Genomic DNA, 17063 nt, shown 5'->3' with positions numbered 1-17063 from the left:
TGCAAAGACGAGACAGGGGCTGGCCACACCTGAGGTATTCTGAGGAGCGGGATCTGAAGAGACAAAAGGAAATTGATTAGAGTCTGAGTCACCCTCCTGATGACAGGCTTCCTTGAAGTAGAAGCTCTGCTTACCAGAATATCTGCTTACAGATCACTATTTGGTAGAAAGGTTGAGACACAAAAGCTTAAAAGTAGCGTGGGAGGCGTCTGGAGGTCCAGGGAAGATCCGTGAAAAAGGAAGGCAATGCCGGAGCCTCACTCCTGGGGCTAGAGGAGAAGGCGCCTGCAGGGTGCCCTGTCCTGTCTTCCTGAGCCCACAGATGGCAGACAGGTTCCCAGGAAGCTCTCCCCTCTTAGGGGAGAATATGAGGGAAAGGGAGACAACAGGAGTCCTGAAAGCCAAGGCTGTCTGGTCCATCTTTGAAACCGAGTGCCTGGCACAGTATAGACACTTGGAAGGTGTTTGTTGAATAAAATAGCATTTCATGTAGGAGCTAGCTTTAGAGCCTTCCAGAACAGTTACTGCACAAGGCTGGGCAATTATAAGGCCAATAAAACCCCTTCTACAGCTCAGGATTCAGAGCCTGTGTAGAGGAGCAGCTCATCTCAGAAGCAAGGTTTCCTTTTTATGGTGGTAAGGAAATGGCTCTGTTTAGAAGAGAGGGAGTGAGAAGGAACTAAAATGGCTGGGATTTCTCTTGCCAACAGGTTTGTTTGAAGTCCGAGCCCAAGAGTACCTGGAAACACTCCCCAGTGGAGAACACAGTGGTGTCAATAAGTTCCTGAAGGGACTCGGTAAGGCCCAGTGGTCTCTGCCCCCATCACCAGCCTCTGGTCCCCCCAGTCCTGGCAGGTTCCCTCCACAGGGGCCAGATAATGCAGAGCTCACTGCTCTGTGGCCTTGCAGGCTCCTGCTCTGAGCTGGCCCCAGGGGAACCCTCCTTGCCTCACTGACCCCTGGGCAGTCCTTCTCTCCCGCACTCTTCAGTCTTCTGGGGGATCGAGCTTAGGAAGCAGGACATGTTCCATTCGGTGCTTCCCTGTGTCACCTGTTCTGGAGCAAATGCTCCTCCACAGCTCTGACATTCTTCCTTTCAAAGCTCCCCATGTCCGGGGACGATCCCCTGCATTGGGGAGGTTGCGTGAGGAGAGGCTCCAGAGGTGGCATGGGAGGCAACAGTCGTTCCCCCCCCGCTCCCCCCGCCGCTGGGTCTGGCATGGAAAGGGCAAAGTTTCACTTTTGTCTGCCTGGTGACATATTCTCATTTTCTTTTTTTTTTTAGGCAATAAAATGAAGTTTCTCCACAAGAAATAACCTTCAGCTCAGCTTCAAGGGAAAACTTCGTCCTAGTTGCATCCACATTTTTAAAAAACAGTTCCTGGTGGCCTTTCTGAAACGCTGGGTCCTGGGTGTCACAGGTGCGGAACAAAGGCCGGGATGGCTTCTGGCTACCCCAGGGCCTCCCCAGGACCCAGGGCCCAGCAGGTGCTGCTCCTTCAGAACAGCCCTGGAAAGGAGACCTGAGACCAGGCATGGCACAACATTCAGCTGGATGGTTTGCGTTGCTGGGTTTGGGATTTTTTATATTTTTACTCTTAGGTATTAAAAGAAAGAAAAGTGTTTGGGTTTTCTTTTTATTATGCCAGGGCTAAGAAAACTCTGGTGCCTTGTGCCGTGGTGCCCTGGTTCATACTGCCTGGCAGCTGGGCTCTGAGGCCAAGAGGAGACGAGGAAGAGGAGGGCAGGAGCAGTGACCAGGGACGGGGAAGCAAGGTGCCCCTCTGGGTAGGGCCGGGGACAGACGCAGGTGTTAGAGGAGGGCAGTGGCAGCCCTACAACCCTCGTGCTCACAGGTGTTGGGGCACGAGTCCTCTTGAGGAATTGGTGCGCGTGTGGAATGGGGCCCTATCCAGCCTGAAGGAAGAGGAGAACGGCAGAGGCGGTTGGCTTCCTGGGCTGAGCTGCACTTCCAGGCCGGCCAGGGACGCCACCTGGTGGCCGAGGCCGATTGTCGTGCTACCCACTCCTCTCCAGGCCCGAACAGACCGGACACTTCCAGTTGGCCTTTTTCCTCGTCAAAGCCATAGAACCATCCACTGCCCGAGCAGTCCATGACTTTTAGAGGGACACACAAAAGAGATCTCCTCATATGATCTGTTAATAAAATATTCTTGGGGTCCTTAAAACATGTAAGCTGCGGCTTTGACCCTATTCCCGTTTATATTGTAGGGAATGTTTCCCCTCTAGTTGTAGGGACCGAGATCTGCATAAACGGAGGGGCTTCTGGTGTTGTCGTTTACAAGACGGGTGATCAGAACTTTGGGGCTAGCTTCGTCAGCCTCATGTGCCCGCTAGGCGGCTTGCCCTCTCGGGACCAGAAGCAGAGAGGTGGGAGTAGAGGCTGCACCCCAAGTCCTGTCCTGCAAGGGCACAGTGAGGATGCAGGAAGAGAGAGTGAGCAGCACTGGCAAGTTCTCCAGCAGGCCACAGGGCCACCACTGTGGCCGACCAACCCACTGCTTGTGGACCCCCTCTGGATGGCACCAGAGGTCCCGACAAAAACATACTAAAGGGATGTGCACTGACCTTGGCAATGGCCCAAGGAGTTGTGCCACTTGGCACAGGTTCTCACCTTTAGGGAGCTGGGAGCAAGGGGTCTTCTAAGGAAAAAAAAAAAAAAAGAACAAGAGGAAAACGAAGAAATGGTTGCTCTCTGTCATTCTACATTAGAGGTTCTTAGCTGGAGTCTTGGATGACCCCCTTCCACCTGGAAGTTACAGCCAAGATTTGGTGTGTCCGTTTGGTTTTTAGGAGAGAGGATCCGCAGTTTATATCAGATTATCAAAGGGGTGCAAGGTCGGAACCAGGCTATGCAGCACAGTTAGCCTGGGTAGGTATGTGTGGTTGGCATTGAGAGGGGAGACCGAAAGGGAATTGAGTGTTGGGGGCTCAGGAATTTGTACCTAATAAGCTCCTCGGATTAGTTAATTTTATGAATACCAGTTTTCTGCCCAAGATGATCACTTTTAATATTTTGGAATATACCTTCTTTTCTAACTTATTCCATATTGTTTACCACCTCCAAGTGAATAAATATGCATCTTTGTCAACATTTCTAATGACTGTGTAACACTCTATTTTATAGATGTATTAGAAGTTAGTTTACCAGTCCTTTTATGCATGCAGGCTATTTCCAGTTTTTAATAAGTTTGAGAAAAGCATCTTTGTATAAGTATCTTAGTACATTGCCTTGTTTTCATTTTCTTTTTTGCTTGAAGTACAATACACATACAGAAAAGTTCTCAGATCATGAGTGTACAGCGTAACAGACTTTTGAAAATGACCACATCCGCGTAAGCGGCACACGTGCAAGAAAAGACCATCATCCGACCCTGGAGAGCCCTCCGACCCATCTTCCCAGCATCCCTCCCATCCGGCCCTGCTTATATTTAAATTAAATCAACTGAAAAGTTGTCAACAACTTGCAAAGTGGTAAATTAGGCTGGGGAGGGTCAGAGGCAAGAGAAACAAAGCCGAGTTGTAATCTAAGCTCACAGTTTAGGGCAGATCGTGGATGGATAACACGGTTTGGGTTCGGAAACAAAGTGTGGCTGTAAGGCCTGGGTGGGCTAAACCAGATCACCGTCACCCAGCCTCTGTGTCTTTCCACTCACTTAGCATCTGTCCAAGAACCCAGTCCTCTAATGTCAATAAAAGGCATACATTTTCCACGGAGAATGTGCATGTGTTTAGAAGCACGCCATTGTCGGGTTTCAGTTCCCAGTGAACCATGAGACCCTTTTTCCCCAGGCAGAGCTGGTGCTGGAGAACCCTGCTGCCTCCTTGATTCTGGGCACTTGCCTCCCCCCTCCCTTTTTCTTATATTGGGGTGAAATTCACAGAACATACAATCAGTCATTTTAAAATAAACAATTCAGTTGCATTTAGTACACTTGCAATGTTAGCAACAACCAGAAAAACATTTTCATCACCCCAAAAGAAAATCTTGTACACATTAAGTAGTTACTCCCAGCGCCCCACCCCGCCGCCAGCCCCTGGCAACCGAGCACTCTTCTTGCGGTCTCTATGGGTTTATGGGATCACAGACACAAATCCCCTTTTGTGTCTGGTTGCTTTGACCAAGAACAATGTTTTCGGGGTACATCCACGCTGTAGCCCTGTTATAACAGTGCTTCCTGTTTATGGCTGAACGATATGCAGGGCACGGTTGGACCACGTTTTGTTTATCCATTCTTCCGTCAGTGACACTCAGTTTATGGTTTATTTCCACCTTTCGACCACTGAGAACAGCACTGCTGCAAACACGTGGATGTGGATTTATTTACGTCCCCGTTTTCTGTTTCTTTGAGTAGATGCACCTAGGAGGGGAATTGCTGGGTCATGTAGAAATGTCTACGTCTCGGGCACCAGGGTGGCTCAGTGGGTTAAGCCGCTGCCTTCGGCTCGGGTCATGATCTCAGGGTCCTGGGATCGAGGCCCGAATCGGGCTCTCTGCTCAGCAGGGAGCCTGCTTCTCTCTCTCTCTCTCTCTCTCTGCCTGCCTCTCTGTCTACTTGTGATCTCTCTCTGTCAAATAAATAAATAAAATCTTTAAAAAAAAAAAAAGAAAGAAAGAAATGTCTACGTCTCAATTTGGAAGGACCATCTGACTGATTTCCACAGCGGCCGCACCATTTTTCATTCCCATCCACGATGCATGAGGGCACCCGGCACCCCACCTCTCAGAGCTCCCTTCCTTTCTTCAGACAGTTTCCAGCTTTCTCAGTTCTGTCCATTGCCTGCCAGCCACACCTCTCAGAGAGGACCCCAATCTTCTCGGGGGTGATCGGCACCTCCTGCGTCAAGTTTGATGGGTTACTAGGTTGAAATAGGGATTCCTGGGGTTCACCCTAACCTGCCTGGGGCTAAAGCCCCTGAGCCCTTCATTGGCCAGGAGTTCCCCAAAGGTGCTCAGACATTTACAGGGCTTAGGTGACTCACTTCTTCAGGTGACTGATCTCCCTTATAAGCAAATTCTCCCTTACATTTTTCACTAACAGAGTCATGTTAGGGCCAAGTTATGGAAATAAGACTTCTTTGCGTATGTCCTGAGTTAGGCATTACCTAAGAGCCCCTGAAATGCTCTGCAAAATAAAAACAAATGAAATGGGTATAAGCTTGCACGGGGCCACCCACACTCATCTGAGAGATCAAACCTGGTGAATTTGGGTTTCTAAAAAAGTCCCATTATTCAAGTTACCTTGCAGAGGCTTGAAAGCAAACCCAAGGCAATACATGCTAGGTGCCCCCAAAATTCCGAGGGGAGTTGCTGTGGGGATGAGCTCAGAGGAGGGCAAGGGGTGGTGGTTGGGCTTCACCAGGAGTCCGTGTGAGCTGAGTTCAGAGCCCGACTCGGGTGGGCAGGAGGGGCTAAAACAGGCAGCGGAGGAGAGGGAGATCCTGGCCTGAGCAAAGGAGGAGAGGGAGATCCTGGCCTGAGCAGAGGCAGGCGAGAGGGGTCATTGGACCGCGGGCACCTGGGGAGGCCAATTAACTTCACTCCCGGCCTGTCCAGTGACCACACCTCGCCCTCACCCAGATCTTGGGTGGGGCGCAGCTGCCAACCTCTGACTTCTTTTCGGTTACAAGTCACTCAGGCCTGGTGCCAGCTTCCGGGGGCAATGGGCCAAAAAGCAAAACAGTCTCACCTTTGGCCAACCCCAGGCTCCTCAGCTGCCCTCTTCCTCTCCTCTGCCTGCAGCCATCACCCACCTCTACCGTCTTGCTAGAAGCACCCGGTCCAGTCCTGCACCTGAACCTCACCTCGGGCTGTTGCTCCTACAACAGTTAATTCCCTCACCCGCCTGTGCGGAATGTGGACTGTCCAATCCAGAGAACTCCAGATTCATGTGGACTGAGCCGTCACTCCCTCGGGCAGACGTGGAAGGGCTGATCCTGGGGAGCGGGTGTGGGAGGGCCCCGGGGGGCGTGGCAGTGGACAAGCCCCTGAGCGGACCAGAGCCCCAAGCACCTGGAGTTTAGCCCGGGTTCTGGGGGTAGAGGTTGCTCTTCCGCCCTCACTGCCTCGGTTTATCTGGCCTGGGCTTGGGGAAAGCCCTGAGCAGGACAGACACCCTGTACCGGAGCCGAGCGGGGGCCACCCGCCGGGGCGACTCCCGGTGAGGTGGCGCAGGGCCCTTCCCAGCAGTGTGGGGTCCACTGGCCCCAGGTTCTTGGCTCCGGCCAGCCAGGGGTCCCCTCCCTCCAGCCTAGCCAAGCCCCTCTGAGTCAGGTGCTAAGGAGGCTGAGTGAAGCTGAGAGCCTCTGGAGATGGGACATCTGCCTTCTGGGGGAACAACAGGGGCTCGGGCTACACCCAGCGGGACTGTCAGCATCCTGCACTTATAGACGCGACAAAATATGGTGCTTAAAAAAAACAAAATCCAGGGGCTCTGCCTTCAGCTCAGGTCATGATCCCAGGGTCCTGGGATCGAGCCGCACATCGGGCTCTCTGCTTAGCAGGGAGCCTGCCTCCTCCTCTCTCTCTGCCTGCCTCTCTGCCTACTTGTGATCTCTGACTGTCAAATAAATAAATAAAATCTTTAAAAAATAAAAATTAAAAAAAAAAATCCAGGGGCACCTAGGTGGCTCAGGCAGTTAAGCGTCTGCCTGAGGTCATGATCCTGGGGTCCTGAGATGGAGCCTCGCCTTGGGCTCCCGCTGCTCCCTCTCCCACTGCCCCTCCCCTCCCTCACCCCCTCCCACCCTTTGCTTGTGCTCCCTCTCCTCTTTCAAATAAATAATTTTTTTTAAGATTTTATTTATTTATTTGACAGAGAGAAATCACAAGTAAGCAGAGAGGCAGGCAGAGAGAGAGGAGGAAGCAGGCTCCCCACTGAGCAGAAAGCCCGATGTGGGGCTCGAACCCAGGACCTGGGATCATGACCTGAGCCGAAGGCAGCGGCTTAACCCACTGAGCCACCCAGGCGCCCCCAAATAAATAATTTTTTAAAAAGATTTTATTTGACAGACACAGCGAGAGAGGAAACACAAGCAGGGGGAGAGAGAGAGGGAGAAACAGGCTTCCTGACCTGAGCGGAAGGTAGACGCTTTAACCTGAGCCAACCAGGCGCCCCTAAATAAAATCTTTAAAAAATATATCTAGGTAACAAACAAAAACCAAAGCCAGGGGACGGCTGTACAGTGTGCATACACTTCATGCCGCTAAGCTGTGTAATGGTTAAAATGCTACATTTTACGCTGTGTCCCTGTTAAACCCTGCAGGACACACACGCTGCAAGAATGTTACAGTGCATTTCTATTCGGCTTCGGTTACTTAACTCTGGCCACACACCCGCCACCTTAACATTAACTTCCGCTACGCAACTGCTTCCAAAGGAAGCCGGAGAGCGCGGTTCTCCCGGCACCGAGTCGAAGAAGGAATCTGGACAAAGAAGAATGAGTCAAGGGACAGAAGTTTATTGAGTGAAGATACGGAAACAACTCCCCACAGCGAGAGGGGTCCCGACCGGGTCGCCAACAAGGACCTTTAGGGCTGGTCTTTCACAGAAAACTAACCAGGGAACTTAAATCCTTTTAACATTTCTATTGATATCCCCACTGAGCGGGGACTAGTGATAACACCTTCAATGGCTTACTTCCTTTTTAGGGTCTGGTTAATCTTTGTTGGTCGCAGGTGATTATCATAAAAAAGACACACCCACACCCTTGCCCCCCAGGTAGTGTTGGGGGCACGGTGCTGCAGTCCTGAATGTTCTCCCTGACTTGCCATCCCCTCCCTGGTTGGACCTGCCTACTCCCCACCCAGGTTCCCTACCACCCAAACCCTCGGAGGCAACAGAGCGTGCCCTGGGCCCCCCACTCCTACACGCATGTGTGCACGCACACACACGTGTGCACACGCACGGGAGACCTTCAGGGGAACATCGAAACCTCTCCACTTTCAACAGCGTGTGGATAAAGAACAGAGTGTCCCCAAACTGCTGCTCTTCCCCCGGTGGCCTCGCTGGTCAAAAGAGGTGAGATCTCTGTGACCGTGGACTTGGGGCCTGTCCATGGACCGTGGACGGTCACAGCAACCCCAGGGACTAACCACCACCACGAATGGGCACCGCACTGCCCTCACAGTTGTTCAACACCAGGCTTGTTAGAGCAGCCTGCATCCCGGAGGCCGAGAGCACCCTCCCAAGCGGCCCTCCACTCCCCACCCGTGAGGCTACTGCGTGCTCTGGACACACAGGCGTCTCCCTCATTCATCCTCTTCCCAGGGACACATCCAGGGGCTGCATCAGACACCTCCCGGAATCTTGGCATTGCTTACGGCCCCTGAACCCTGGAACAGCTCGAACGTTCTGTCCTGGGCTGTACCCTCCACTCCTTTGCAGGCTCCCCACGTCCCCAGCCCCTCCCCGTCCCCACACTGGGCCGTGACTGCCAGTGTCACACCAGTGGGCCGTGGACAATGCCCTCCACAGAGGAGACCGGGATGGCCCATCAGCCGCATTCTTCTGAAAGAGGCACGAGAAGGACATTTTGGGTGTTTGCACCATTTTGAAAAGGCAAGACCAGGACCCAGGGCAGGAGAGAGGCTCCCTACCATGTTTGAAGATCTGCAGACCCGAGGGTAGGAAGGACAAGGGACTTAAGGAAGGAGCACAGACTCGGCCTTTCTTCCTTTTTTAGTTTTTTGAAAGCTGAAATAACAGGGATTTGCTCTGCAAAGTATCCCCGAATGATGGCGCACGTGGGTGGCTCAGTCGGTTGAGGATCCGACGCTTGGTTTCAGCTCCCATCATGATCTCAGGGTCCTGGGATCGAGTCCCGTGTGGGGGCTGCTTGTCCCTCTCCCTCTGCCCTTCCCCCTGCTCCCTAGCTCTGAGATAAACTCTTAAAAAAAAAAAAAGTATCCCTGAATCACCTTGTTATCTGGTGCTGGTGGTTTTCCATATGGAGAAAGAAGAAAATTGGCCCCCCACTTCAGCCCACGCGTACAAATTAATTCCAGGTATCTTACAAAGTGTGCCAAGTCTGAGTCACGGATTCTGGAAACTGTGTGGGTTTGAATTCTGGCTTCCCCTCACTAGCTGTGGGCCTCGGAGAGACTTACTTGAATGTCTCAGTTTCCTCATCCAAAGGTTTGAATAGGGCTTTTATGTAATATTAAATAAATAGGGCTTTTATGAGGTTTAAATTAGTTAATATTTTTAAGGTTTAGGACTTGGTATGTCCCATCTAACAGCTTGTTAAAATAAACCAGAATGTAAAAACCTAGATCTAACATTTCAGAAGCCAATGGGAGAAAGTCTCTCTGACCTCAAGGGGGATGAGCTCTCTGACAAGACACAGAGCAGTCCCACTATAAAGCAAAACACTGGGGCGCCTGGTTGGCTCAGCCGTTAAGTGTCTGTCTTCGGCAAGGGTCGTGATCCCAGGGTCCTGGGATTGAGCCCCACATCGGGCTCCCTCTCCCTCTGCCGCCCCCCACCCCAGTTTGTGCTCTCTCTCTGTCAAATAAATAAAGAAAAACTTAAAAATAAATAAATAGGGGCGCCTGGGTGGCTCAGTGGGTTAAAGCCTCTGCCTTCAGCTAGGGTCATGATCCCAGGGTCCTGGGATCAAGCCTCACATCGGGCTCTCTGCTCAGCAGGGAGCCTGCTTCCTCCTCTCTCTCTGCCTGCCTCTCTGCCTACTTGTGATCTCTGTCTGTCAAATAAATAAATAAAATCTTAAAATAAATAAATAAATAAAAACAAAGCAAAACACTGATAAATCTGAATATGGTAAAATAAGGACTTCGCACAGGTAGAAGGGCACAGAGGGGTCTTGGTTCTCTTTCTATACACATCCAACAAAAAGCAAAAGAAAATGAATCTATGCTAATAAAAATTCAGGAGGGGCTCAGGCTGACTCAGTCGGTAGAGCATGTGACTCTTGATCTTGGGGTCGTGAGTTCAAGCCCCACTTGGGCCTAGAACTTACTTTAAAAAAATACTTTTCTTTTTTAAGATTTTATTTATTTATTTGACAGAGAGAGAGAGAGAGAGAGATGCAGAGAGGCAGGCAGAGAGGGAGGGGGAAGCAGGTTCCCCGGTGAGCAGAGAGCCCGATTCGGGGCTGGATCCCAGGACCCTGAGATCATGACCTGAGCCAAAGGCAGAGGCTTAACCCACTGAGCCACCCAGGCGCCCCAAGACTTTTTTTTTTAATCTGTTGACTCTCAATTGCCTTCAGCTCAAAATACCTCTATACCAAAGTGGCATATTTTAGGGCGGCCTATGCTGACCCCCTTCAGTTTAGACTGGGCACGTTGGTTCTACACACTCCGTTTGCTCACACACACAATCACAAAGAGGAAAGAAAACGTCACCCTCTTCCCTGTGTGTGGCGTGCCAAGCCCAGCAAATCGGTATCTCACGGCAAACTGACAATGTCCTGGCCTCACGGAGGGGAGGGACAATTTATTTCAGCCACTGCTCCAGATTCCCACTTGCTTTCATAGGGGGCAGGGAGGGGGGCTCCAGCATCAAACGGGAGTGAATATGGGGGTGAATGGGGCCTGCAGCCTCCTTGCCCAGCTGTGCTTCCAAGTTACGAGGAACTTGGGACACACGTCCTCACCTCCTGCTCTTCTGTTTCCCACCTGTAACATAGAATAGGTCCCCCCCCCGTCCCCGACCCCAGACTTGACTGATTCCTGGAGCACCTGGGGCCTCCCCCCACTGAGGAAATGTGGCCTCCAAACCGGCTCAGGGCAGAATCCCAGAACCATCAGCTGATGGTGCCCCTGGGCAGACTGGAGAAGGAAGGAGGAGCTGGTACCCTTGGCTGGACAGGTGGTGGGGGAAGAGGGAGGAGACAAAGAGGGAGCTACAGCCCTGAGTCTCCCAGGGGGCTAACAGCTGAGCTGATCTGGAAGTCAGGACATGCCCCAGCTCGTCCTAGCAGCTATTTATAGCTCGTGCCCCTCCTTATTTGGAAGCCGACTGCAGCACTGTTCTCTCTCCCAGGGGTGTCTGCCTTCCTGAGGAGCACACCAGGCCCCTCTGGCGGCTCTGGCCCACGCAGGGCTTTACAGAGAACCGGCACATGGCCACCTGTGCCTTAGTATTCCAAATGCTCCCAAATCCATTCATATTCAAACATTTTTGGGGGCTCCTGGCTGCCTCAGTTGGTGTCGCATGCTACTCTGTTTTTTTGTTTTGTTTGTTTTTTTAAGGTTTTGTTTTTTATTTATTTATTTTTTAATGGGGCATCCAGGTGGCTCAGTCCCTTAAGCACCTGCCATTGGTTCAGGTCATGATCCCAGGGTCCTGGGATTGAGCCCCGCATCCGGCTCCCCGCTGGGCGGGAAGAAGCCTGCTTCTCCCATTCCTTCTGCCTCTCCCCCACTGCTAGTGCTCTGTCTCCGCTTCCTCTCTCTCTCTCTCTCTATCTAATAAATAAATAAATAAACAATAAGCAAACAAATAAATAAATAAACAAGTAAGCAAATAAAATCTTTTTAAAAATTTGTAAAAATTTGGGGCGCCTAGGTGGCTCAGTGGGTTAAGCCACTGCCTTCGGCTCAGGTCATGATCTCAGGATCCTGGGATCGAGTCCCGCATCGGGCTGTCTGCTCCGCGGGGAGCCTGCTTCTTCCTCTCTCTCTGCCTACTTGTGATCTCTGTCTGTCAAATAAATAAATAAAATCTTTAAAAAAAAATTTGTAAAAATTTGTAAAAATTTATTTGAGAGAGAGTGAACGTGACTAGGTGGAGAGGTGGAGGGAGGGAGAGAAGCTACTCTCCACTGAGCAGGGACCCTGATGTGGGGCTCGAATCCAGAACCCTGGGATCTTTTTTTTTTTTTTTAAGATTTATTTATTTACTTATTTGGCAGACAGAGATCACAAGCAGGCAGAGAGGCAGGCAGAGAGAGGAGGAACCAGGCTCCCCGTGGAGCAGAGAGCCCGATGTGGGGTTCCATCCCAGGACCCCGGGATCAGGACCCAAGCCAAAGGCAGAGGCTTTAAGCCACTGAGCCACCCAGGTGTCCCAGGACCCTGGGATCTTGACCTGAGCCGAAGGCAGGTGCTTAATGACTGAGCTACCCAGGCATCCCACATGTGACTCTTGATCGCAGGAGTGTAAGTTTGAACCCCATGTTGGGTGTAGAGATCACTTAAAAAGAAAATCTTTAAAAAATTTTGTTTTAACTGCATTAAAATATATATAAACATAAAATGTACCATCTCAACCATTTCTAAGTGTGTCGTTAGCGGTGTTAAGTATATTCACTTTATTGTGTAACATCGCCACCACCGTCCATCTCGAGAACCTTTTCCCCACCCCCAGCTCAAACTTTGCAGCCATTAAATATGATTCCTCATTCCCCCCCACCCCCCACCCCCGACCCAGACTCTATTCTACTTTCTGCCTCTATGCCTCCCGCTAGTCTAGGTACCTCTCAGGAGTTGAACCGTGCGGTATCTGCCCTTAGCATAATATCCTTAAGGTTCATCCGTGTTGGAGCCTAGAATTCCATTCCATTTTAAGCCTAAATAATATTCATTCCAGTATATGTTATGCCGCGTTTTGTTTGTCCATTCACCTGTCAACGGAACATTGGGGTCACCCCAGGCATTTGTATCTTTCAGGTGCAGTGATGGAACAGAATCCCCCCACCAGGTGAAATCAGCCAGCTTTCTTCTACTTAAAGCCTGGAGCTTCTCATTGATTTAGGGGAGGACCTGGCAAGCAAGCAAGAAGACTTCACAACGGATTGCATTTCAGAGATGATTGTCTCTGAAAGCCCTACTAGGTGATACAGTGTTTCAGAGAGGCTGTGTGGGTTGTGGTCAGAGGATGGGCCGCAGGGGTGATAGATAGAGTCAGAGCTGGGACTGGGTATACAGACATTATCACAAACTTTTTAAAATCTCTCATTTGTTCAAAAAACCCACTTGTCTTTCCTAAAGAAGCCTACTGGTTTTTCCCATAATGGCATTTTCTCCCCCTTGCCTTTACCCTACTAAGTTAGATATATAAGCCTTTAAGTTTAACCATTTAAGAGACAGTTACTTTTTTTTTTAAAGTTTATTTATTTTTTTGGGGTGCCTGGGTGGCTCAGTGGATTAAAGCCTCTGCCTTCGGCTCGGGTCATGATCCCAGGGTCCTGGGATGGAGCCCCGCATGGGGCTCTCTGCTCAGCGGGGAGCCTGCTTCCTCCTCTCTCTCTGTCTGCCTCTCTGCCTACTTGTGATCTCTGTCTGTCAAATAAATAAAATCTTTTAAAAAAAAGTTTATTTATTTATTTTTAATAATCGCTACACTCAAAGTGGGGCTCGAATTTACAACCCCACAATCAGGGGTCGCATGCTCTTCCTACTGAACCAGCCAGGTGCCCCAGGAGCCAGCTACTTTTTTTGTTGGCTCCCCTTATGCTCTTTTCTCCTATTCCTGGCTTTTGTCAAGTTAATTCATAAGCCCCAGTGACTGAACCTGACAGGGTAGAGGTCAAGGTTTTTCTTCCTCTATAATAATGACCAAATGCAGAATTCATTACTGTAGTCCTTCAGATCAAAGCTCCCTAATAAGCATGAAGCCAGGAGCAGCAGCAGACAGAAAACTGAATAGATGCTCTGCACCTGTGACTATCCAAGGGTGAAAAGGGGGTCTCTGTTGCCTTGTAGAGAGCAAGATGGAGTCACTCATGTCAAGCAGTGCCTCCTGCCAAGTAATGACATAATGACTCAGGAAGGCAGCCAAAGCCTGAGAGTAGTTATCGTTAGAACCAGAACGTACTGGTGGCATCCAGAACTGATAACCAGCAGACCGGAGGGAGCCTGGAAGGGTTGAGAACTGATAACCACGATGGCCAGAAGCAGCCCACAAGGCTAAATCACGTGGCTTTAGAATATAGGTGGGGTTTGGTGGGGTGAGGTCTGGAGGGAACGATCTAGAAAGAATTCTTGAGACTCTGTGGTGCAAACTGGTGGCTTATTAAAGCCCTGGGACTGGACCCAGGGGCAGGAAAGAGCTGCAGGCCTGGGGTTGTGAGGTGCGGCTGACTATACGCTTGGGCGCCTGGGCCTTGGGGTAAGGGGAAGGGAGGTTTCAAAAAGGTTTTTTTGTATGTTAAAGAAGACTCAAGGGATACCTGAGGCCTTGCCATTGTCAAGTTAAGATGGTTTTTCCTTCCTGTAAGGGATGAACCGTGAGATAGTTGGGAGCTTCCTGGAGGAGCATTACAAGGCTGCCTGCTTCCAGGACCTGCCAGTGGGCTGCCGATCTTAAGGACATTGAATTGTATCTACATTCCCTTCTGGAAACTAGGCCATTGATAGAAATGCTTTGTTCCTGTAAATTGCGGAGGCTTTTGTGAAGGGAGGGAGACTCCTGCCCTGCGGGACTGTGCTCTTTGGAAGTTAACGATTTGTTTTTCCTTTAGGGCAGCCAGGAGGGCCCGAGGAATGTCACACCAATACCCTGGGGGGCGGGTTGTGGGGTGTAAGCTTCTGCCGGTCCTCAGCGAGCCTTCAGCTCCCTTGTCCTACGGACTGAACAAATGCCTTTAAAAAGGGAGGATTTCTCCTGCAAACTGTCACTCTCTGCAGATGCTGACTGTTCCCATCTGGCCACATTAAAGAGGCGGCTGCCACCAGAGGCTCTGGGTGATCAATCTCTAAACACCACAGTGATCTCGCACTGTGTGACCACAGTAAGCTCACCTGGGCCATACAGGGTCCTCACCTCCGCTGCCACTCACAGACCAACTTCAAGTTTGGTTTGTTGACTTCTTACCCCTCAGTGTCTTTGTACTGTAGTCTGTGAGAGGTGTGCGGGAAGCCAGGTTGTGCCGTGAAATGCCGCTGAGTTTGGAAATCCTGAACCCACTTCACAATCAGGCTAACCTTGCTTTCTGACTGAATAAAGCTGACTTGGTGGAAGGACAATTGTTCGAGCCTTCATAGCATGCTGGCCACACGCCCCGACTCATCACCCGCCACCCCCCTTGCCTCGTCCCTTCAAGTAGACCCCCCCCACCCCCCCAAAAAGATTTTGAGAGAGCACGCACGGGGGTGGGGGGAGGGCAGTGGAAGAGGGAGAAGCAGGCTCCCCGCTGAGCAGGGAGCCCTATGTGGGGCTGGAACTGAGCTGAAGGCAGATGCTTTTTTTTTTTTTTTAAATTTTTATTTATTTGACAGATCACAAGCAGGCAGAGAGGCAGGCAGAGAGAGGGAGAGGAGGAGGCAGGCTCCCTGCTGAGCAGAGAGCCTGACGTGAGGCTCGATCCCAGGACCCCGGGACCATGACCTGAGCCGAAGGCAGAGGCTTTAACCACTGAGCCACCCAGGCGCCCTGAAGGCAGATGCTTAATGACTGAGCTACCCAGGCACCCAAACACCTCCCTTTCACCTCCCTTTTGACCTCAGTTAGTACTTTCTTACGATTAAGTTCTTCTTTCCAATTTATCTCTTACCACAGGCAATCCGTTGCTGAGCACTAAAACTGTCCCCTGGAGGGGTGAGGCCTGCCAGGAGCCAGCAAGACCCCACCCCTGACTGACTCCAAGACAGGGATCAAACCCAACCCACGGGAACCCAGTCATCTTTGCCCCACATTTTCCTTCCACAAACCTTGGAAGTAGCTTTAGTACTTGGAGACCCTCGTCTACTGCCTTCCCGGTGTGGACCTCGCTGAGATGAACTCCTCCTTTCACCACCCCCGTCTCTCTGCCTTCGGATTTTGTCCTGATCTGGTCTGGTTGGCCCCCGCCCAAGCCAGGTGCTCTTGTACCCCTGCGCCCCGGAAGCAGCTGGGAGCTAAGGTGTTGGGGGGAACCTGCTCGCCAGGGCACGAGCTCCCACCATCTCTCCCAGTGCCCTCCAGCTCCCCTGCCCGTCTGCGCCCACATCCTCTGTCCCTGGGCTCCAGCCACGCGGGCATCAGCCGGTCCTGGATCCCATCAGCCAAGGCCCCCAAGCACAGCTTCTATACCCACCGATCCCTCTGTCCTGGCCACGACCCTGCTGGGTTTTTCGAAGCCTTTTCTTTCTAGTCCTTTAGTTGGTCTCTGTGCAGATAGGTTAGAATGTATGAGTGGACGCGCTCACTGATGCCGTATCCCCTCACTCTGGCGCCTTTCGGCTGAAGCTGGAAGAGGCTTTTTCTTAAAAAGACAAAATCTGGTATTTTCACCAAATACGACTTCGAAATTCTCAAAGTCCTTCTCAGCACCTCCTTCTCAGTGGGGACTCCAGCAGCCTCGGAAATGGATCCCTTCCAAGGCGATTGGGCTGCCCTCCCGGTCCTAGGGCTTTAAGCAGGGTTTCATTTGTGACTTCTACCCCCTCCCCCCACCCCTACAGAAGCAAGAAAGTAAAAGTTAAAGCTGACAGGATTTTTCTAACTCTAAAGTCTCCGTATTTTAAAAGGTGGATCTGAGCCCTTTTCTACAATCCAGTTTATCTTTTTCCTAGTCCATGGCCCCAGGCCGGTACTGTTCTTTTTTGAGATTATCAATTGTTTTCAGCTCCCACAAGGAGCAAAGGGAAGAATGGAAGTTGCAAACCTACTAGCACGTTCTGCCCCTCCCTAAGAGTCTGCTCTCTGGAGCCAAACACCCGTGGGCTCCCACAAAGCCTTTTAGAAGAGGAAGAGCTGAGCTAGCCAGCCGTTTAAAGAAGAAGTGCTAAGTTACCCTAAATTTTCCTTATTCTTTTCCTAAAACATTAGTTTGTGTTCCGTCAAAGAGATGTGGGGAACAAAGGCAGAAAGAAACGTAGATAAATTAAATCTCCTTATAACCTCCAGCCCCGAGGCAGGCGGAGTGTCACATCCCTCCAGGAAACTCCCAATTGTCTTAATGTTAATGCTTTGTTAGAGGGAAAAAACAACCTTAGCTTCACAATAGGCAGGCCTCCGGGAGCTGGTGAGTCTTCTTTAGCATATGAAAGTCCTTCTGGAAACTTCCCATTGTCTTTACTGCCACCTAACTCCACAGTATATAACCAGTTGCTCCTAGGCCTCCTGGAGCCGTGACTTTTTGCCAACGTGTCC

At 50.9% G+C, this 17063-nt stretch overlaps 1 protein-coding gene across 1 annotated transcript in view; it reads left to right on the top strand.

Moving 5' to 3' along the window:
* Window positions 1-2557, top strand: part of DENND2A (DENN domain containing 2A) — a 92927-nt gene extending 90370 nt beyond the window's left edge. The window contains exons 19-20 of the mRNA XM_047694464.1: window positions 711-797; window positions 1286-2557. Of these exons, the coding sequence (XP_047550420.1) occupies window positions 711-797; window positions 1286-1317 (119 nt within the window). The 3' untranslated portion in view covers window positions 1318-2557. The remainder of the gene's footprint in view (window positions 1-710; window positions 798-1285) is intronic.
* Window positions 2558-17063: the final 14506 nt, after the last annotated feature.

The sequence above is a fragment of the Lutra lutra genome, chromosome 11, assembly GCF_902655055.1.
Source record: "Lutra lutra chromosome 11, mLutLut1.2, whole genome shotgun sequence".
Lineage (NCBI taxonomy): Eukaryota > Metazoa > Chordata > Mammalia > Carnivora > Mustelidae > Lutra > Lutra lutra.
The sequence above is the reverse complement of the archived record's forward strand: the minus strand, read 5'-3'. Positions and strand labels throughout refer to the sequence as shown.